General features: G+C 38.0%; 1 protein-coding gene across 2 annotated transcripts in view; it reads left to right on the forward strand.

Annotated features, from left to right (window-relative positions):
* Positions 1-23,609, forward strand: part of LOC106042138 (cilia- and flagella-associated protein 47) — a 308,071-nt gene that overhangs the window by 87,461 nt on the left and 197,001 nt on the right. For both annotated transcript variants that reach the window (XM_066980338.1, XM_066980347.1), the window contains exons 36-40: positions 7,311-7,445; positions 7,943-8,055; positions 16,868-17,018; positions 17,946-18,034; positions 20,339-20,425. In XM_066980338.1, coding sequence (XP_066836439.1) covers positions 7,311-7,445; positions 7,943-8,055; positions 16,868-17,018; positions 17,946-18,034; positions 20,339-20,425 — 575 coding nt within the window. The remainder of the gene's footprint in view (positions 1-7,310; positions 7,446-7,942; positions 8,056-16,867; positions 17,019-17,945; positions 18,035-20,338; positions 20,426-23,609) is intronic.

A 23,609-nucleotide genomic window follows, 5' to 3' on the forward strand; every position in this document is an offset into this window, starting at 1 on the left:
CACTTAATGCTACACTCATACTTCCATTGTCTTCATTTTGCTGTACTTTACTAAGAAGTCATTAGTTTGACAGTTGTGACAACTTCTTGACAAAACTAACTTTAAGGAAAAGCACTTCTTTCATAATTCTTAGTTACTTGATTAAAATTTGTATGATACTGCAAATACACAGATAGAACCCTCTATCTATCTGCCAATCTGTAACATAAACACAAATATCTTGGTTTGCCTGAGATAGGAATCTAACGTTGATGTGCTGTCTTACATACAGAAAATAGAGAGAAAAGAACTTAAAAATCACTTTCATTTGTTAGAGTAAAAATTGCCTTCTCATATGTATCTTTATTAGACTGTATCTTACATAGCAGCTCTACTAGGCTATTCTTGAAAAACACTTGAAGAGAGTTTTAAAAGACTGAATCTTCCTAAGGATCCACATAAAAGTATATAAAACAACCATATGCTTTGATCTGTAAGCCTAAAAAATCAGAGCAGTAGATAAAGAGCATTTGGCTAGAACTCAGCTTTATTGACAATATTCACTGGCATGATGAGATCTTTGCAAACATATGCAATTGCAATAGATGAATGATCTGTGTGATTATCTCCAATTTTAAGTTCACCTGGAATATAACCTTTGGCATCCCATAAGCGTGTTGTGGAAATGGAAGGAAAGGCATCTTATGTTTCCAAATAGGTGTTGCTTTTTATTTCTACTAGAATAATTGAAAATTACTCAAACCTGATAATGGTCTCATCTGAGATATATTTAATGATAGCCTGTATACATCTAAATGGGATAAATATATTTTTAGCAAGGAATAGATACAGTTTTTTAAAATGAGGCTATTCAAATGTTTATATATTATGAACATATCAAAATATAGACTCTTAAGCTTTATTTAGATACCAAAATGACTATCTGATCTTTTTCCCAGACTTGCTAGCTGTTTATTTCTCACCCTGTCTTCCAGTTTATTGAAACCTTGGCTGCTGCACTTGTATAAACTTGCATAAGCCTCTATAAACTTAGGAATGTCATTTTGTTCCATGCAGTGTTGTATTCTGTATGTTCTCCCTATAAGTTCAGTGTTTAATCTTTATGGATCTGGAAATATCTATCAAAGATTAAATGTATTACTTTCTGTTGTGGAAATTCAATATAGGATTTTTATTACCTACTGTTTAATACTTTTGTCATAATTTTTGATAGTCATTTGCCACTGTTAGTTTAAATTGACTACCTAGGTAACAACTCATGGCCACTGATTTCAAGCCTTCCTGTTTTTCAGTAATTCGTGTCTTGCTAGAAGCTGTTCTTTGGTGTAGGATATCTATTTTCATCATTACTTTATAGGCTTTGTAGTGGGCAAAATTTGGGTGTTTTTTGCATCTGTTGAATGGTTTGCTTCATTACATTATTCAACTAATAATTATATGTTCAGAAGAGTAGAGAAATTTATTGTGAAAAGAAGTGATTCAGCAATCCATTGCTTCCTGATTTTTATTTATTTTTAATAAAGTTTTTGTCTCCTTTTTTCTGTCTGTCGGAACTTTGATGTATAGTTACTGTGATTATTTTTAATTTAAACCAACCTGATTTTTTTCCTGTTACTTTCCTGTTTCCCCTCTCTCTTTTTTTTTTTTTTTTCTCATTTCCCCTTTTATTTTGTATCAATCAATTACACTTTGCTATGCTGATAAAAACAGAACTACCAGCACTTACTAAGTAGAATGACGGATAGGCAGTTAACGTCATTTAATTTTTGTATTAATTTATAAATCTATTTTCATAAAATCAAGAGGCATTGTTTGTAAGCAGTTATATACTGCTGTCTGAACAGTAGTAATAGCAATACTAAAGACTGAACTTTAGTAATATACAGGCGAATATGCAGTAATACAAAGGAAATATAGAGAGTTAGCTTTGGAGTTGAAAGCACAGAACTGATGGTGTTGAAACAGTTAAATAACTTTGTTGTCTGAATAGAACCAATCTTCTAACCCTTGACTTTCTTGTCCAGTTTTGATCTTTTCCTAAATTGGAATATATAGAATTTGATGTATGATAATTTATCCAATTTATCAGGTCAAGCAATTTCTTTAGCTAGGCAACATTTGAGTAGAAATAAAAAGCAAACAAGCAAATACCTAACTCTTTCAGAAATGTGAGAGTTTTCATACTTTGGAAAACTTTGTTGTGGATAGAATTTAAGGCATAAATCTGTTAAACTTCGTTAATTACTAATGTAAAATTTGTTAACTTTTAGATTTTTCCAGAGCATAGAACAGTCGTGTGGTCTATCTGAATTTTCTGCTGAACATTGTTGTGAGCTACACTGATTTTTTTTTTTTTAATTTAAATTATTTCCTAGAATAGTAGATTAATTTCAAAAATAGTTTTATGAGTATGGCTCAGAATAAAACAATGTTTCCAAGAGATTAAGTTCTGATCTAAGTCAAAATACTTAGAAGTAGGTGGGAAAAGGAACTTAGGCTCCAATGGTTAATACGCTTTGCTATCTTTGCTATCTTAAATGAAAATGCAGATAAGATGCATATCAGAGGTGTAAATCAACAACTGTATTGGAATAGCTTCCAATAAGTGAAAGGAAGACATCAGAATATTTTTCAGACTTAGGGTTTAAAAGGTTTGGTAGGAAAGAAACTTTTTTATCTCACATAGTAAATGCATCATAAAATTCCAACCCTAAAACACAGTAGTGATGGAAATAAACAGAAACGTAAGATGAGGCATATGATTACAGCAGTACATGAAGAGCATATCAAATGAATCTTAAGAATTATGAGGATTAGCATTATCTAGGAATCTTGAACAGTGATAGGGAAGTTTCATATCAGTACCCCGTTACATATTCACTCTCTTATGAGGTGAGAGAGGAGCTGTGCCAGAACTACGGGGAGTAGAATATGATGCATGGCTGGGCACAGGGCAAGGAAAGGTGGAGGAAGCAATCAGGAACTCCTCTTACATTGTGCCCCATGGAGTCAATGATTTTGCCACTAGGTGAGTTCCAGTTCTGCCTTTTATATGGACTCTCCTACAGTCTCTAACATGACAAAGCAGAAGAATACTTGGAATTTACCTAATGAGATGCTATGCAAGTTGAATTTAATATGTATACAGGTTAAAATATGGTAAGGTTTTGTCATTTCTAATGTATCTTGTCAATTTTCTCCTTCCTATTGTATTCTGTACCAAACAAAACAAAAGTTCGTGTGCTGTAGTAAAAAGCACATAGAGCACATTCTTGCACATTTAATTTGCAGGACTACAGGCATTTATTTTAATTACTGCTGAACTGTACTCAGTAATAAGTGTATGAAGTTTTCTTCACCGAAGTCATCTTTCCTTAAATAATATTTATCCTGTAGGAAAGGGCCACATCCCTCCTCTGCTTTTAGTCCATTGGCCAAGACTCATAATCTTTTCCACTACTCAGATTCTCCTTTTTTTTTTTTTTTTTTTTTTCCCCTCCTACCCTTCCATATAATGCTTTAGGGTATGGAGACAGAGAGGTTCCTCTTCCTAAAGCAGACATTAGGAGTCCATCTGTTCAAGGATAGAGCTCCTTCTGGTTTCCTTGTAGCCTTGCTAAAAACATGATTTGCTTAATCGTGTTTTTGCTTAAATGACAGTCTATTAAATAAAAATAGAGTCATCAAATGACATAGGTTGAATGTTATTTAATCACTCTCAAGACCCTGAGGACACCCTGACTACTACTCAGCAGCCCCATGGGGCTCCCCCACCTGCCCAGGCCCAGGCCCGCACATCAGCCCCAGGGCTGCCTGCCTCTGCCCCACTGCCATGCGCTCACCCACAGTACGATGTCCCAGCTGGGCCTTGGTTCAGCTGTGACAGTCTTCTCTTAAGCTGCCTTTACAATTTTTACACAGATTCAAAGGGAGACTGTATATATGCTTGGAAGAGAAGTCACAGAATCATAGAATATTCTGAGTTGGATATTCATGAGCACCCACAATGCTCATCCAGTCGAACTCCTGGGTCCACACAGGACCACTGAAAAATCAGATCATGTATCTGAGGGCACTTTCAAAATTTCTTGAACTCTGGGAGGCTCGGTGCCGTGACCACTGCCCTAGGGAGCCCATCCCAGTGCCTCTGCACCTCTGGGTGCAGAACCTTTCCCTAACACCCAGCCTGTCCCAGTGCCTGTCCCAGTGCCTGTCCCAGCCCCATGCCGTTCCCTCGGGCCCTGTCGCTGTCCCCAGAGAGCAGAGCTCAGCGCCTGCCCCTCCGCTCCCCTCGTGAGGGAGCTGCAGGCCGCCATGAGGCCTCCCTCGGCCTGCTCTGCTCTGGGCTGAACAAACCAAGGGACCTCAGCCGCTCCTCATACGTCTTGTCCTCCAGACCCTTCATCATCTTTGCTGCCCTCCTTTGGACACTCTCTATTAGTTTTATGTCCTTTTTGTACTGTGGTGTCCAAATCCACTGAGGATTTCTAGGTGGATAGAAGTCATGTGTGGTTCAGGAAGACTTGTGCTGAAAATAGCCTGTAATCGGGAAAATTCTCAAGTGTACTTAACCCTCTAATGATTTTCATTTAGGCATCAGCTTGTAGCTACACGTGGAAAAGGATACCTAATTGGTATTCTTTTGGCCCATGGTCTGAGCCAATAGTCTGCTCTTAGGTTCTTATTTTGTATAAAGGTTTTTCTTTGTTGAATGTTTGCTTTAAGCAACTGAGGTTTTTTACATTGTGTTTGAAGAAGGTGGCTCTGCTATAGTTGTAAATTTTTGCCCTTTATACCCTTTCTCTTCACAGAATCATTATGCCAAAATGCAGCTTTTGCTAGCTGAAGTAAAGCTTTGACAGTTGTGGGTCCATCAGTCATCAAGTAGAAGCAGTTAGGGAGTGGAGGCGTTGTGCTTGGATTGATGGATCCTTTTGCTTTCTTAGTGCTGCTGTCTTAGGAGTTTACATCTCAGTCACCGTTCTGTAGTACTATGTTTTAGGCAATAAATTTCAGCTAATGTTGCATTTTAATAATGCCAAAAGAGGAAGAAAACTCAATAAGCAGTATGTGCTCTAATTTAAAACTTTCAGTAAATTGGAAAAAAAACATAACTCAGACAGTTAAGGTGGTAGTATAAATGACTGTACATCTCTTTTGCTGTCTTAAAGACATCCATAAGAGGCAAAAAAAGTTTTCTCCTTTTTCCAGCCCATGTGGCTAATAAATAATAAATATAATTTCTTTTCCTAAATGGTCTTCATTACTCTTTAGAAAGAAGACTAACAGTAGTTTCTGATAATGAGAATGAAACGTGTATTTTGATTTCAAAGTTTCTAGTGGGAATCCACGTGGGACGGGCTCTTTCCATCAAGGTGTATTATTGAGTTGACTGTTTTAGGCTTATCTTCCACTGCCTCAAGCATTCTGATTTTTTGTTGCTTTTGTCGATGTCTTACAATTCTCAGACACTACCAAAAAAAAAAATAATTACATTTTCAAAACTGCTTTTATAACCTTGGACATACATGATTGGAAGGGAAAGAAAACTTTAAATCCCATGTCTGTCATTGGCCATATTTTAGAACATATGCAAATCTCCTTAATCAAGTCATTTTTTCAGATGTTTCAATAATCTTGTTTTTCATTCTTTATTTTATCTTCTTAATATAAAATAGGAAAATATAGTCTGTACAATAATTTTATTAGATCAAAAAAATTGCATTTTTTTTTCATTATAATCTGAATGTGTGGCATTTTTCTCATACACTTTAATACAGGATGTGTTTATCCAGAAGCAGCTATTTAGTAAAGTGAAATGTTAACTAATGCAAATAATATTGCTACATAGACTTGCATCAGAGAGCAGGTGACTGACTAAATAGCAGCTCTGTTTCCTTTATTCTGCTTCTGTAAAAATAGTATCCGTTCAATCTGCTGGAGAATATCGAAGTTCTAGAATAAAAGGTTCATTATCAAAGTTACTTCATAAGAAGCAATTAAAAAAGAATTAAATAACTTTTTTCATGTAATGCGCCATCTAGGCAACAAACATCTTATAGTCATGCTGAGCATCAGAATTTAGGTGCTCATAAAAGTAACGTGGAGGCTGAAAATGTGGTCCTGTGAAAAATTGATATAATGTAGTTTAGAGAAGAAATATTAATGTATAGCAATATTTGTTATTCTCAGAGAGCCCTGGAAATTTTAATAGTTTGACAGTAAGTTTTAAAATGAGAATTTCCTGAAAAAGTGGGAAAAGAAAATTAAGTTTATACAATGTTACCCTCCTAGATTGCTATTTAGAGTTGTTGATCTTAAAAATGTACAGTAGGAATAACATTCACCCATGAACCCATGTGTTTTCTAGAGTTTTTTATTATTTATAATCCAGCAAAGAGTAGGATTTCACCTATTTATGCCAACAGATATATTTCTATTGCTTGGGACAGATTTTTTTTATAAAAAAAACAGTGTTTAAATATTTTGCAGAGGTGGCGGTGCCAAAAACTAGACTCTTTGTTCAATATTATTTACTTTAACTAATGGCACATTTTACTAGATTGACTGTATTTATTTATTTTTGATTTGTTGTTAATCCTCACCATACTACCACAGCTGCTGTCATCTGGCAGATTTCCGTTGTCCTATTCTAGTGAGAGATCTCACAGTACAGTTTTCTATAGCAAGTCTTTGCTTCATACCTATCTGCTTGCTGATTTTCAAGTTATTTTACAAGGTGTTCTTTATAAAGCTCTGCTTAAGGAAGTAGGTGCACATAGTAGGTACATCTTTTTCAAAGTATTACTATATTAAAAGAGTCTCAGTTATGGGGATCCAAGTAAAGTGTCTTAAATTAAAAAATAGCACATTTTGATAGGATGACATCCTAATGCAATGGTTTGCTGCTTAAATCTACTTCCAGGTGTGTACATTTTTCTGTAGGACCTGATACTTATTTTAGGAGAGAAATTATCTGTAATTGTAAAAATTGAGTGTATTATGGACAACTTTATTATAATAACATTATCTTATAAGATACTATGCATGAAATTTTAAAATACTTAATTATCCTTATTTAGGAGCTTGTTTAAATCTGTGGCTGATCTTTCCTGCCTGTATTTATCTGGGAAGCCACTCCCATCTGCATTATTTGATTAGACTTCTGTCTAATCAAGTTCATGCACCTGATGGAAGAGTTTATACTTCTCTTTCCAGTGATTTACTAGAATCTCTGAGGACTAAAGCTTTGACCTGTTTTGCAGTTGCTGAATATCTGGTTATTATTTCTTTTTGGTTTTCAATACTAGGCCACTGACATCTGTGATCCAAACCCAGTCATGATGCTTATTCTGTGTGTCTACCTGTATGAAAGCCTCCCTCACTACTTACCCAAGAAGACTATAGAATTTACAGGTGCTCTCCATGCAACTGTTGTTAAACAGGTACTGATACCACTGAATTTAGATCTGTAGAAGAACAATGTTAAAACATGCTGCATGTATATATTATTATTATATTATGTATATACTGCAACAAAGAATGAGTGTCATGTCATTTGGCTACAAAATGTAGAAGAGGGAAGAATATTTTTCTCTTCAGGATTGGGATGCTGACTTATGTTTTCCCCCCGTGCTTGTGAGCACAGAAAAATCTATGAATTTAACTGGTTTCTGGGATAAAGATAGAGAGGAATAAGAGATTAATAGCTGGCATAGGCATGCATTGTAGATTGCAAAAGAAGTACTCAGAAAAACAGGTCAGACAGTCTGTAGGACATCTGTGCTTCTTAGGGAGAAAAATGGTTTGCATTGTTATTTGAAGTACTTTCCTATTTTGTGGTATCCTTCATTTGCATTTTGGAACCTAGCTGCAGAACTTCTTTTTTGTGCTTTAAAAAATGAATACAATTTGGCTAATTTTGTTGTTGTTGCTGTGATAGGTGCGTCTGAAAAACCCGAGCATTAAAACTTTGGTGTATAACGCTATTCTTGTGGGAAGAGATGCTGATGATTTCTCATTACCTAAAGGAAACACTGTCATCATTTCTTCCAAGTAAGTAATGAGTTTTTAGTGTTATGAGTCACAGAGCTATATGAATCACGGAATGGCTGAGGTTGGAAGGGATGTCTGGAGGTCATCTAGTCCAACACCCCTGCTCAAGCAGAGCCACATAGAACAGGTTGCCCAGGACCATGTCCAGATGACTTTTGAGTCTCTTCAAGAAGGGAGACTCCACAACCTCTCCGGGCAACCTGTGCCAGTGTGCCATCACCTGCACAGTACAGAAGTGCTTCCTGGTGTTCAGATGGAACCGCTTGTGTTCCAGTTTGTGCCCATTGTTTCTTGTCCTGTCACTGGGCACCATGGAAAAGAGCCTGGCTCTGGCTCTGTCTTTTTGGCACCCTCATTTCCAGTTTTTATGTACGTTGAAAAGATCCCCGAGCCTTCTTTTCTCTTGGCTAAACAGTCTGAGGTCTCTGAATTTCCTCATAGGAGAGCTGCTCCCGTCCCTTCATCATATTTGTGGCCCTCCACAGGACTCTTTCCAGTATGTCGATGTCTGTCTTTCAGTTGAGGGCTCAGAACTGTACCCAGCACTCCATGTCCAGCCTCACCAGCACTGAGTAGCGGAGAAGGATCACCTTGCAACCTTCTGGTTATACTTTACCTAATGAAACCAGGAATACCGTTAGCCTTCTTAGTGGCAAGTGCACTGACTCATATTCAATTTGGTGTCCAGCAGGAGCCCCAGGGCCTTTTCTGCAAAGCTGCTTTCCAGCTGGGTAGCTCCCAGCATGTACTGTTGCCTAGGGCCGTTCCTCTCTAAGTGTAGAACCTTTTACTTCTTGCTGAACTTCATGAGGTTCCTATCAGACCATTTCTCCAGCCTGTTGTGGTCTCTGAATGGCAGCATGACCCTTTGGTATATCAGTCACTCCTCCCAGTTTTGTGTCGTCTGCAAACTTGTTGAGGGTACATTTTACCCCATCATCCAGATCATTAATGAAGATGTTGAACAGGATTGGACCCAATATTGACTCCCAGGGCACCCTGCTAGTTACTGTCCTCCAAATAAGTTTAGCAGTATGGAAATGCAGCAAGTCTTTGGAGTTGTAACTAATTTAATAGTAGTGGAATACTAGGAGTGTGTTCAATTAAAAACTGGGGTACTTGGATCTGCTGTTCTTATTTTTTTGCCCAACTAAAATTGAAATATCTCCTATGTACATGTCTCATGTTTTTTACATTAGTGCATTATGGCAGTATGAACAAGTAAAAAATTCTTCCTTGTAAGATTTTGATTTTTGTTTCCTGTTCTTAATTGAAACATGACAGGAAATTTAAGAGATCATGACACAGATTTGACAGTAGTGTTAGACTACTTCTTTTTACCCATGTCATCCCTCTGTTGCAGCTGCAGTGTCATTATTTCTGTCTTAAATTTCTGAAATACTTTGTCATTTAAGGATCTTGGAGAGATTTAAGTTTGGGAAAACTTACTTTACTCAATACATTTTGCTCTTTCTGTGAAACATGGCTTAAGATCAGATAAAGGAATATCACAAATCCTTGTTTAAGTGTTGAAGGTAAAAGGGATGTAGCAGTGACTCTGGCAGCAGGTTAAGAGTTTTTGAGTTTAGACTGCAAGTTTATATAATATACTTCTTTGAAGATGAAATGGATTAGAGATTGTAAAATGGAAAAGAAAGGTCAGCATTTGGATGAAAGTAAGCCGTGAAGAAGAAAAACATTTCAAACATACTGTCGAATTCAAGACTTAAAATAAATACAGTGCTCTTTAAGGTTGACCAACATTTCAATATGAAATAGAGTGACTATTGTAAATATATGCGAACAGAAAAATAAGTAATGCTATGTTATCAGTGAGCTGTGAGGCTGATTTACTTTGGTTTTCTTTGCAATTTCTTCAAATAAGAATTAACATAAGAATGTAATCTTAGAAAATATCATGTTTCCTGAAAGGTCAATATTGTAGCTGTTTTTCACTTCACCTTTAAGAAGCAGAAGAAAAAAAAAAAAGAAAAAAGACAAGTAAAAAGTAAATATGTACAACCTCATGAATGAGCTGCTTGGCACTATATATAGTTACAGACATTTGAAAAAATGCATAGAAATTTGAAAAAATCACAGTATCACAGTATCACAGTATCACAGATTTCTAGGTTGGAAGAGACCTCAAGATCATCGAGTCCAACCTCCGACCTAACACTAAGTACTCCACTAAACCATATCGCTAAGCTCTACATCTAAACGTCTTTTAAAGACCTCCAGGGATGGTGACTCCACCACCTCCCTGGGCAGCCCATTCCAATGCTTAATAACCCTTTCGGTAAAGAAGTACGTCCTAACATCCAACCTAAAACTCCCCTGTCGCAACTTTCGCCCATTCCCCCTCGTCCTGTCACCAGGCACGTAGGAGAACAGACCAACCCCCACCTCTTTACAGCCTCCTTTAAGGTAACTGTAGAGAGCGATAAGGTCGCCCCTGAGCCTCCTCTTCTCCAGGCTGAACAAGCCCAGCTCCCTCAGCCGCTCCTCGTAAGACTTGTTCTCCAGACCCCTCACCAGCTTGGTCGCCCTTCTCTGGACTCGCTCGAGCACATCCATGTCCTTCCTGTAGCGAGGGGCCCAAAACTGAACACAGTACTCGAGGTGCGGCCTCACCAGAGCCGAGTACAGGGGCACAATCACTTCCCTAGACCTGCTGGCCACACTGCTTCTTATGCAGGCCAGGATGCTGTTGGCCTTCTTGGCCACCTGGGCACACTGCTGGCTCATATTCAGCCGACTATCAACCAATACTCCCAGGTCCCTCTCGGCCAGGCAGCTTTCCAGCCACTCATCTCCCAGCCTGTAGCTCTGCTTGGGGTTGTTGCGCCCCAGGTGCAGGACCCGGCACTTGGCCTTGTTGAACTTCATACAGTTGACCTCAGCCCATCGCTCCAGCCTATCCAGATCCTCCTGCAGAGCCTTCCTGCCCTCGAGCAGATCGACACACGCACTTAGCTTGGTGTCATCTGCAAACTTACTGAGGGTGCACTGGACGCCCTCATCCAGATCATCGATAAAGATATTAAAGAGGACCGGCCCCAGTACCGAGCCCTGGGGGACTCCACTAGTGACCGGCCTCCAACCAGATTTGACTCCATTCACCACAACTCTCTGGGCCCGGCTATCCAGCCAGTTTCTAACCCAGCGAAGCGTACGCCAGTCCAAGCCCCGAGCAGCCAGTTTCTTGAGGAGAATGTTGTGGGGAACTGCGTCAAAAGCCTTACTGAGGTCAAGGTAAACCACATCCACAGCCTTTCCCTCATCCACCAAGCGCGTCACTTGGTCATAGAAGGAGATCAGGTTCATCAAGCAGGACCTGCCTTTCATAAACCCATGCTGACTGGGCCTGATCGCCTGCTTGCCCTGCAAGTGCCGCGTGATGACACTCAAGATAATCTGCTCCATGAGCTTTCCTGGCACTGAGGTCAAACTGACAGGCCTATAGTTCCCCGGGTCTGCCCTGCGGCCCTTCTTATAGATGGGCGTCACATTGGCTAGCCGCCAGTCAACTGGGACCTCCCCCGATAGCCAGGACTGCCGATAAATGATGGAAAGCGGCTCGGCCAGCTCCTCCGCCAGTTCTTTCAGTACCCTCGGGTGCATCCCATCCGGCTCCATCGACTTGCGCACATCCAAGCTCCGTAGCAGGTCGCCAACCATTTCCTCATGGATAGCGAAGGCCACATCCTGCTCCCCATCCCCTTCCACCAGCTCAAGGCACTGGGTATCCAGAGAACAACCGGTATTGCCGCTAAAGACTGAGGCAAAGGCGGCATTAAGCACCTCAGCCTTTTCCTCATCCTTAGTAACTAGGTTTCCCCTCGCATCCAGTAAAGGATGGAGATTCTCCTTAGTCCTCCGTTTCGCGTTGATATATTTGTAAAAGGATTTTTTGTTGTCTTTAACGGCAGTAGCCAGGTTGAGCTCCAGATGAGCTTTGGCCTTTCTAATTTTCTCCCTGCACAGCCTCGCTACATCCTTGTAGTCCTCCTCAGTGGCCCGCCCGTTTTTCCAAAGATTATAAACCCTCTTTTTTCTGCTAAGCACAAGCCGCAACTCTCTGTTGAGCCAGGCCGGTCTTCCTCCACGCCGGCTCGTCTTTGGACACGTGGGGACGGACCGCTCCTGTGCCATCACGATTTCCTTCTTGAGGAGCGCCCAGCCTTCCTGGACTCCTCTGCCCTTCAGGACCGCCTCCCAAGGGACTCGGCCAACGAGCGTCCTGAGCAGCTCAAAGTCAGCCCTCCGGAAGTCCAATACAGCAGTTTTACTGGTCCCCTTCCTGGCCTCGCCAAGAATAGAGAACTCTACCATTTCGTGGTCACTCTGCCCAAGACGGTTTCTGACCACCACATCTCCCACCAGTCCTTCTCTGTTTGTGAAGAGAAGGTCTAGCGGGGCACCACCCCTGGTAGGTTCACTGACCAGCTGCGTCAGGAAGCTATCTCCCACGCTCTCCAGAAACCTCCTAGACTGCTTTCTCTGTGCCGTGTTGTGTTTCCAGGATATGTCCGGGAAGTTGAAGTCCCCCACGAGGACAAGCGCCGACGATTTTGCAACTTCTGTCAGTTGCCTATAAAACTCCTCATCCGTCTCCTCATCCTGGTTCGGCGGTCTATAACAGACCCCGACCAGGAAGCTAGCCTTGCCGGCCTTCCCGCGGATCCTAACCCACAGGGATTCAACCTTATCATTCCCAGCCTGGAGTTCCACAACATCAACATCAAAAGATTCTCTAATGTAGAGAGCCAGCAAATGCAAAGCAAAAACATAGCTTGTGGAAATGGCAGTCATGCATTACCACTGCAGTGTTTACCATAATGTAATCTTATGTGTAGTCTTGGCGCCCAAATGAAAAATTGATTTTTTAAATTAATAGCTTTATTAAAAATGTGATGGAATTGTTTGAGAACTCTAAGCATCGATAGGTTTGGTGGGAATCTTGCAGTTGCTTTATGTTAGACCATAATAACATATGTGGTTTTGGAAGTAATAGAAACATGAATATTAAACCAACACCTCTATTTTATTATGTGTAGACTTGCTGTTATAAGTGCTGATTTATGTTCACTTACATAAAATCAAAAAAAAAAATGGCAGAGAATTTGTAGGAGAGAGTGTTCTGAAGTTTCTTTGGAAAGAGTGAAAGTCTTTAGAGAAACTCAGAAATGAGATTAACTTGTAACAGATTTCTAGAAAAAAAAAATGGCCCAAATAAAAAAAGTGAAGGCAAATTTTCAATGTGTTCAGTAGGAAATTTGATGAGTGTATTATTAAAACTTGGTGGAGTTATTTTTTGACAGGAATGCTCGTATCAATTAGTATAAGCTGTTTAGGAATAAAATACATTAAAATACCTATAAAGAACTACTTCAAATTACAGTTATTTATTCTACTTTTAGAAGTAAATAACCCATAGCTAACAGTTTGGAAGCAGATGAATCTATGTATCCCTAAAAACTATGAAAGCCTACTTCCTATGTCAGAGAACAGGGTGAGCTATACTTTAACAAACTTGTTGAATATCTGTAATGGTTCAGACAACTTAAGGTCAGATATCTCTGCATCTTTGTTCCCCTGAATTGAAGGTATACCTTACAGATTGTTGAATATTTTATATAAACATGGAAATAGCTTCACCACTAGTTCCTCTTGCACTGCACCTTGATGCTAGCCAGCTTTTATTATTTTATTTTTTTTCCCTGAATCATCATGTGCTTTAAGATGAACTAATAAACAAGAAGCAAGCTGTTACTTATGAAAGTCGTACTGCATGGCTCCAATCAAGTTGTGAAGCTTGCTTTGCCAAAGTTTCAGTGTTAAAGGTCAAGAGAAATATTAGCTGTTCAGAAAACATTCACGCATGAGAGTTCAGGCAACTACTGTTGTAAAGACGAAGCAAAGCCTTGATAGGGAGGATAAAGAAACTCAAACTTGTCAATCCTCTGATTGGAGACCTGGAAGGTTTTATGTCATACACAGAGACTGTTCTCTAATTATTTGCAAAAATATATATTCCTACATTTAGAATTAACTATAATTGGATTTAAGTTCACCATGGGTCATTGTAATCACTGGTCAGGAATAAGTGTTCTTGACTAATCCTGTTTGTCCTGTTGGGTGAGCACACTTGGCATAGAAGATTCTGTAGATGAATGCCCAATCTGAAGGGACTCTCTAGGAGAGATTAACTGTAGGAAAACTGGTAAACTAACAGATCAGGGAAAAAAAAAAAAAAAAGGTGGAAAGGTGAAGGGTGACAAAGAGGAGTTACCTAAATCAATTAGGAAGCAGTGATGTGGCATTAAGCAGAGATGCCATGTATTTTAAACCAATAGTGATAAAGTGATGGAAATATGTAATATGTGTCTGTCTGTATTACCAGAGAGGCATGACAATGTATGCTGTGGTCCACTACTAGCTGGAGAAACTTATCAGTGGCTGTGGTAGGCCAACTGCCAGACACCCAACCCGCTACTCCCCCTCCTTAACAGAACATGGGGAGAAAATTACAAAGTTTATGGGTTGAGATAAAGAGAGGCAGATTGCTTAAGAGTTATAACCACAGTCAAAACAAAAAGTGAGAAACTAAGATAAAAATTTTAAAAACACCTTACCTCCTTCCCACCCCCTTCTCCCAGGCCTAACTTCATTCCATCCCCCAACTCCTTTACATTCTCCCATCACCACTCCCGAGTGGCACAGGGAAGACAGGGAGTGGGTGGTTTCAGTCTCCTCCTAACAGTTCCTCTCTCCTGCTCCTTCATCTTCGCACTTTCCTCTGCTCTAAGGAGTCTGCAGTCCTTCAGAAAAAAAATTGCTCCAGCATGAGTTCTCCATGAGCAACAGTTCTCAGGAAGTATCCAACTGCTCCAGCATGGGGTCCTCCATCGGCTGCAATGTAGAATCTGCTCCAATGTGATCCTCTCCATGTTCTTTAGGGAAATAACTGCCCCGGCACCTGGAGCACCTCCTCTCCCCTTCCTTCTCTGGCCTTCATGTTCCCTCTGCTGTGTCTCAGCCTTTTTTCTCTTGCACCTCAGCCTTTCAGATGATTTTCCTCTTTCTTATATATGTTTTCATGCTGGCTCCATAATGAGCTAGCTGGAACTGTCTGTGTCTGACACAGGGCAGCTCCTGGTCTCTTCTCAGAGAGGCTTCTTCTGCATCTTGCTGCTACCAAAGCCTTGACACCCAATATCTGCCAAGAATGAGTATTTTAAATCAATTGGCCAAGATGAAATTGACTTAAATCCTAAGCATCTGAACATCGGTAAAATCTTCCAAAGACCATACTGTTGTTTTCCTCTGGCTTTTGAGGTGTGTCAGAACATTATCAGTGTAGCTGACTATCAGATCTTTCATATAACGTAAATAATCTTTGATTAGATGTTTTCATTCTCCAGGGCAATTCGCTATGCCATATAGATTGGCAGTTCACAACAACGATACTGTGAAGGTCTCTAAGCTCTATTGGGTGGTGCAGACATATCTATAAGCTACTTCTAAGCTTCTTCTACTTCTAAGCTACTTCTAAGCTTATAACCTTCTGGGTACCGTAGCAAGAGAAGTAATGAAGATGACTTGATCAATATTTAAAAATACCTTCTTGGGAAAGGGACCTGCTTAACTGCAAAGAAAACAGAACAAAACTTTTTATAAAAACAGCACCTTAAACCTGGAGCTGTACAAACTCAAACTGGAAGTAGTGAAAGTGATTAGCTACTGAAGGGAAGAAAAGAAACTCTTACTTACAGAAACTCTGTACTTATCAGATACAATTGAGGGGTGATGGTTGCACATAATGGCCTGCAACTACTACAGACTATGTTATCTAGTTGTTTATGTTGGCCTTAAACTTTGGCAATTTGACAACTACAAATAGCTTTATTTTTTATCTTTCTACATAGAATTATAACCAATAAAAGAGAGAGAATTTTGTTGATAGAATTTTATATTTATATTAAATATTTTGTTGATAGAATTTTTTCTATTTGGGGAAAGCTCTCTATGCACTGGTCTTGTGTAGAAAGGCAGAATACTTCTATAATTTACAGTTTTCTGGCTTTTAGAATGGTCCTGCATGCTAAAACTTTTATGACCTTCCATTTTAAGATGTTAATCCCAGTACTATAGAATGATTTTGAGAGCTTCAAAGTGAGAGCTTCAGCCATTAAACTTTTGTCTATTAGTCTTGCTTTAATTGCAAGACTAATGCAACTCAGGTTACCTCATTCCCATAGAAACTTGATCTGTTGCTTATGCAAGAAAACTTTTTTTTTTTTTCCACCTCTAAAGTATTCAGCTTTGCCTAATTATTCTGAAGGTTCTTTTTCTCAATTCTTTCTGTCTTCAATGGGGATTTTATTAAGAACTTCTAAATCTGCCTCACAGTATACATAACAGGATGTCCAGTTGTTTAACATACAAAATTGTATTCAAATAGGGGAGCATAAAGTAAATCAGTTGTTAGCTTAGGGCAATGCTATAAGAGAACTTTCTGTGCTAGTGTGTGGGAAGAAAAATCAAGCTACATACTGAGGGCATAAAAAGCAATAAGGATTTTTATTATTCTTTTTCAATCCATATAGTTCTTTTATTAGAATGTTTTAAGGTGCTCTTAAACAGGAGATTAAACTATAACAAAGTATTTCAGACGAATCAAGTGACTTTCTAGCCACCTTCCCTTACAAAGACTAAAATACACTCCTAAAATGACATTTCTGAGTCATTCTTGAGTCACAATTTTGTGCCTAATTATTTAAAGAATTATTGTTATTATTTTGCCTAGGAGACAAACAAGTATAAACGTGGAATTCACTAGTCGTTTTCTGCGCCCTGCTGAAGCAGTTTTGCTACTGATCTCAAAGAGCGTGGGTGGAATAGGTGGTGCTACACTGACATTCTCTCTGAAATCTGAAGTCAAGCATATTGAGCCTGCTGTAAGTCTGTGTATGAGATTAATATTGTCACAAAAAATACTGCTCAGATGTATGTTGTATCAATCAAAAGTGAACTGAGGTAAGAATAAAAAGGTCAGTTACGATCAGCGTTTGCCTTTGACCTATTAATATTCAAGTTTCCAATTTTAGCTTGCGTATGTGCAGAGAAAGGTCTAGAGGAATATCTAAGATGCCTAAGGATGTAAATCTCACATAGATACAGAACAAATTAAAACTTTTGGAACTGATTGCCCTGAAAATAAATCTGGACTTCTTTCAGCATATGAATACTTTTGGAAATTCTATTGCAGAGATGGTGATATACCTCTTCAGTTTAAGAGCCTAAATGTCTTCATCTGACATTTCACTTGTCAGATGTAGGTGGATAGCCAACTTCTGTTAGATGTTGCTAGGTTTATTTGTGCTTTTTAATTTAAATGGTCTTTAGATTTAAGATACACCCCAGAAATAGTGAGAGCAGAGACAGGCATGCTTTCCAGCATTTGTTATCAGACATTCTTTGAGCAAATCTGGATGGAACCTCTCCTGAACTAGTTGGAGTTTATGTGAGTCTCTCTTTTTTTTTTTTTTTTTTTTCCAATGGCAGTTTTTATACCATAGCAGTAGACATTGATGTTAGAGAGGAAGGTTGGGACAGGAGAAAAAAAGGAGAACATGTCAAGCAGATAGTTTGGTTCCTGTCTCTGTGCTTTCATTTTGAAGAGTATTTACAAGGTGATGAAGTTTAACATGTTTAAAATGAAATAGGCTTTAACTCTACTGGCAACAAACATTAGCATTTTAATTATGTGAATTCTGTAGTCATCAGTAGACAAATACTTCTGTATAATATTTTCCTTGTAGTATTTCCAATGCACATGGTTTTGCAATTTTTTTATATTTATATAATTTTTTGTTCTCTTTTAGGATATATTAAAATGCAAATCCCCATGTTATGAGCTGAAGAAAATTGTCCTAAATGTTACTAATCCCTTCAGAACTGATGGCATATTCAGGTAGACAATGCTATAAAGACTATACTGATTATGCTGTTTTATCTACTCTTTTTCCATAATTTTCATTTTCTGCTTAAAAATGTAAAACCTTGAGGTTAAATGATAGGGATTTACATTACCCAAATTGTTACAAGCACTGTGAAGTGGAAGCTATCATAATGAATAAAGAAGATAAATAAGTCTTAATTGAAATCCGTCTCAGTGTAAGCAATAAAGCTAGAGCTTTAATCAAATGGAGTTCATGAACCTTACTTTTATTTTTGTGTTTGGCTGAGGTCCAGCAGAATTCCAGAGAGAAACATGCCATGTTAATTAATAGTTTGTTATTTTTTTCCCCCAATCTCCTTTATCCTGCTGTTTAAATTATTAAGCATGCAAAAGAAAAAATATGCTTTTGCCTTGAGGCTTGCATCACTATCAGTTAATCTAATTTTTCATTTGTATTCATCATAGATGTAACAACTACAGAATTATAAATGTTTTTGTTAATACAGAAGGCATAGAATACCCATTTGGAATCTCAGTTTATGTGATGTGACTCCATATTTTGTTTTTAATCTGGAAAGCTACATATGGGTTCATATAGTTCGATTATTTACAAGTACATTTTCCATAACATTTTAACTTGTGTTATTGATCTATTTAATATGTTTTATTTAATATGTTCCATAGGCTGTGAATGAAATTTCTCTTTCATCCACAGAATAGGTTTGATATAGGCAGCTGTAAAGAGAATTATTTTCATTGCTCCAACAATGTGCACTGGCATAAGCCTCCTGTGTGTGAATCAGATGAATTTGTTTAGTTTCTGTCTTTTTTTTTTTCAGTCACTGAGGTGGTCATTCAGGCTTTCTGTAATCAGTTCTATCATTTCAGTAGCTCTCAGAAAGAATAGATTAAGGTGATTAAATAGTTTGATTTTATATGTAGCATTCAACAGCTACATGACAACTATGTGAAGTAATTATCAATTTGGACCATATTTGAACCTGTAATCTACGAATAAAGATTCTTTGAATCATTTTGCTAAAGTTTTTAAAAATATCTAGTGTTCCATGAGGGTGAGTATTGCTTATTTGCAAATAAAACTAGGAAATGCACTTGTGATACCAAGGAAGTAGCCATTCTACAGAAAAGAGGGACAAAAATCTTAAAACCTGATGTATAATGTAGTACTATTTAAGAAAAAGAAAAATTAAAAAGTCTCTTTGTTCTTGTGTCAAATATATAGCAAATGCCATATATTTCCAAAAGCTGTAAGTTATGCATCCTAAACCAGAACTAGTATTCTGCTATTTGTTAGGTGTTACTTGCTTCATCAGCTAAATAATGTCCCTTTTTTTTTTTTTTTTTTCAGTTCAGAGCTTTTAATACTTATGTATAGTTAGGTATTTTAAAGATTACTGAAAGCTTGTATTTCATTAAGACAATTAGTTGAATACATGTAAAATAATCCATTAAATTGTGAAGCAGCTACTTTTTACCCAAGAATAGAAAAAGTATTTCTGTACTATGAAACACTACAGTCACTAACCATCAGTATTATTATTTTTTAATGGCAGATTAAAATCTTGGGCAGAACATCAGCTAACACTGATATAAATTATTGTGACTCTGTTGGAGAGTTTGAATTCAGATCCACAGCTGGGGCTATGCTAGCTGACACTGGCTTCTGTATTTTTACTATGCACTCTGTCATTTTCCTTCTGTTCTTACCGTCCTTTGTGAGTACAGAGAAAATGCAGAAGTCTGGTTTCAGATGAGTGAATTCAATGGCTGGTGCCATGTAACAGAAATTCTATAATGATACTAAAACCTAGTTCTTCAATAATGACTAGCAGTAGATGAGTGGATTATCCATTACCTAGAATGGAAATAATGTGTGCACAATGTAATGTACACAAAAGGAAACAAGATCATAATCTTCTAGGAAAAATGAAAGTGAAGCATTTGTTTGTGTTTAATTAGGGAAATGACAATTTTCTGTATCTTCCTGTATCTTAATAGATTCCCACATTACTTAAAAAAAAACAACAAAACAAAACAACAACAACAAAAACACTTTAGGTCTCTCTGTTCAAATGTAAATGAAATTATTTTCACTCATTTAAATTAGTATAGAACATACCATAAATTATACTTTAGAATAGTTTTTCCAATTTAAAATATGGATATCATTTGTCTTGAAAAGCACATTGTTTTTGTTTGTGAAATTTTGCTTTTTTTTAATTTTTGAAAAAAGCTAGATTTTCTCCTCATTCTGCTAGTAAAACGTAGTGTTTAAGTGTACTTGCCATATTCCAGGGTCATTTTGCTGGAATCCACAAGTTGCTTAACTCAGCCAGAACATATATATCAAGCCAGGCAAGTAAAGCAAGAGCAAACATTCAGGTAAGTTTTAAATGGCAATTGCTAATTATACTATAATGAGTTGTACAGTTTCATTAGTATTACATATTTGTGTATAGCTGTGTGCATACCAGTTGTAAAGAAGTACAGGCTAAGAAACAGGGAAATATAGTAGGACTGTGTAACATTTTTGAAATACCTTACAGATAATTTATTCAAACAGTGGAGAAAAGACAAGTATAGTGTAAAAGGTAAAAATGATAGTAGTATGCTAAGTGGAAGAAGTGTTATACAAAGTAGAATTGAAAGGTGAAATATTGATGCTGGGATAGGGGCAATCATGGTGACTTAGGTGACTGAAGTGTTGACAGAAAATATCAGTAAGACTCCAGTTCACCAGGACCTGAAAAAGAAAAGAAATAGTTCTGAATCTCAGAATGAAGACTCTAGGTGTATTTGAAGGTGTAACAGGGAGATCACGTTTTTAATTATAAATAGGCAGTCTAGAGAATTCTAATTGTGCTGAAGTCTAAAATGTTACAGGTTAAGTAGGCCCCTGGAGATGCAAATGAGAATGAGGGGATATTAGTGCAGAAATATTGATATAAGTTAATATAATTTTGTGTCTAGACTTTATTGCTTAAACAGACTAGGGACAGATTTTCTAGCATAGGCAATGTGGAAGGTGAAGGAGAGTTCAAAGTAAGTGTGGTAAAGGTAATAAAATGGCAAAGACTGAAAAACAGAGAGTAATTTGGAGTGAGAGTCAAGGAGAAGTGTATCATAAAGAAGGTTCTATGCTTAAGACAACTTACAGTCCAAAAGGAGGTATTTCTGTCTTCACTATCTTTAATTGTTAGACAGTGAGATAAATACCAAGCTGTTTAGATGAACAGGCAGAAATCTTTAGGGGCATTGCAGAGGAGAGATGTAGATTAGAACTGTTCATAGTCAAGGTTAAAGGAGAAAGAGACAATCCAGAACAGGTTTGGCACTCTTTATGGCACTCTTTTGAAATGGTTCAGCATAGAGAAAGGATGACCACAAATATCTAATACTATTTTTGGAACTTGCCAGACATTACGAATTGCACTATTTTAATAATCGTCCTTTTAATAACTCTATTTTTCAGCCAAGGACTAAAAGTTTTAATTCTAAGTCTTTTTAGATTCTGCATTCTCATATTTGGTAATTTAGTTACAGAGATCTGTTTCTCTAGCCTTCCATCACTTCAACTATATTTTATAATTATTTATTCATAGATCAACATTCATAAACGTCAGTTGGAATAGTATAGTAGATTAAAAATAAAACAAAATGAAACCACCACCAGCAGAAGTCAGCTTACTGGAAAGATAACCAATGTGTAACCAATCAGATTCATTCTCAACAAAAGAAGCAGAAACTGACTTTTAAAATACACCACCAGCAGCCCTCTCACATTGAATGTGAAGAATACTGCAGCTCCAAAACACTATCAAGGAAGAATACTGTAGCTACCAAAACATTATTACATAGATACCAGAGGTGGATGCTTTTGATGCTGTTCTGTCCCTTGTTTGTGTCTTGTGTGCTCTGTGCACTCACAACCAAGCTACATTTACCAGCTGTGCTACAATAATTGAACATTTAGCAATTAACCTCAGTGTTACAGAGGTTACAGATTTTACAAGTAAATTATACTTAAAGTATCAGAAACTGTTGGAATAGTTAGAAAATGACTTTTCATCTGCATAATTTATCTTCAATAAATAACACAATCTAAAAAATTGCAATTGTAGTCATACATCTAGGCCTAACTCTTATTAAAATTGATTTGAGGGCAGCTTAAGTCTTTAGAAAGCTCCAGTATTTATTTGCATTTGTATTGATCTCCAGTATCTGCTAACATTTGATTTGATGTTTCTTTTATCTATAAAATCCATTTACATGCTCCTTTTAAGAACGATTGTTTCTTGAATGGAACATAACAAACTTCTGAAATTTGTGCTAAAAATTACTATTTTTGCAATATATTACCAACCAATATGAAGATTGTACCTGCAATCATTTTTTATTCTTTTGATAAAATGCAGAAAATGCCTTCTGCAAAATGGGGGCCTGTTGGTCTAAGTGCTCTCTCAGTGTAACCTTATCATAACATCAGTGCTTACATTTTAAGTAATTGTGTCCACATAATTTATATCATTTGCATGCTTCAATCCTAACATCTTGAAGTTTCAAGTGAGCCTACTCATTAGATCAGGTTGCCCAGGGCTCCATCCAACATGGCTTTGAACACTTCTAGGGATGGGGCATCCACAACTTCTCTGGCAAGCCTCACCACTCTAGGAGTAAAGAATTTTCTCCTAACATCTAATCTAAATCTCTCCTCTTTTAGTTTAAAACAGTTCCCTCTTGTCCTATCTCTTTCTCCCTATGTAAAAAGCTGTTCTCCATCTTATAAGCCCCATTTAAGTACTGAAAGGCCGCAAAGAGGTCTTCCTGGAGCTTTCTCTTCTTCAGGCTGAACAGCCCCAGCTATCTCAGCATTTCTTCATAGGAGAGGTGCTCCAGCCCTCTGATCATCTCAATGGCCCTTTTCTGGTCCTGCTCTAACAGCCCCGCATCTTTCTTGTGCTGAGGGCCCCAGACCTGGATGCAGCACTCCAGGTGGGGCCTCACAAGGGCAGAGCAGAGGGGGACAATCACCTCCCTCCCCTGCTGGCCACTCCTCTGTTGATGCAGCCCAGGACGCAGTTGGCCTTCTGGGCTGCAAGTGTGCACGACTGGCTCATGTCGAGCTTTTCATCCAGCAGATCTCCCAAGTCTCTCTCCACAGGGTGGCTCTCAAGGAGTTCTTTCAGTATATCCTCATGTCTGGGACTGAGAGATGCAGCACCTTGCACTTGGACTTGTTGAACCTCATTGTGTCCATGTGGGCCCACTTCTCAAGCTTGTCCAGGTCCCTTTAGGTGGCATCCCTTCCTTCTGTTGTATCCACAGAATATTGCATATAGCTTCTTAGCATTGCTTACTTTTTATTTTAACCAGGGATAATACCATAAATTCCAAATATTTTGAATTTTATGTATTTATTTATTTGTATACTTCTTGTTGTAAGCAGTTTCGTGCTTCAAGGGAAGAGTTACACAGAACAGAATACTTGTATTTACTTACTGATCTGATGAACAAAACTGAAGATCTAAAAGGGTCTGTTGTGTCCATGTCTAATATAGACTATGAG

This window comes from Anser cygnoides, chromosome 1, assembly GCF_040182565.1.
Source record: "Anser cygnoides isolate HZ-2024a breed goose chromosome 1, Taihu_goose_T2T_genome, whole genome shotgun sequence".
Taxonomy (NCBI): Eukaryota; Metazoa; Chordata; class Aves; order Anseriformes; family Anatidae; genus Anser; species Anser cygnoides.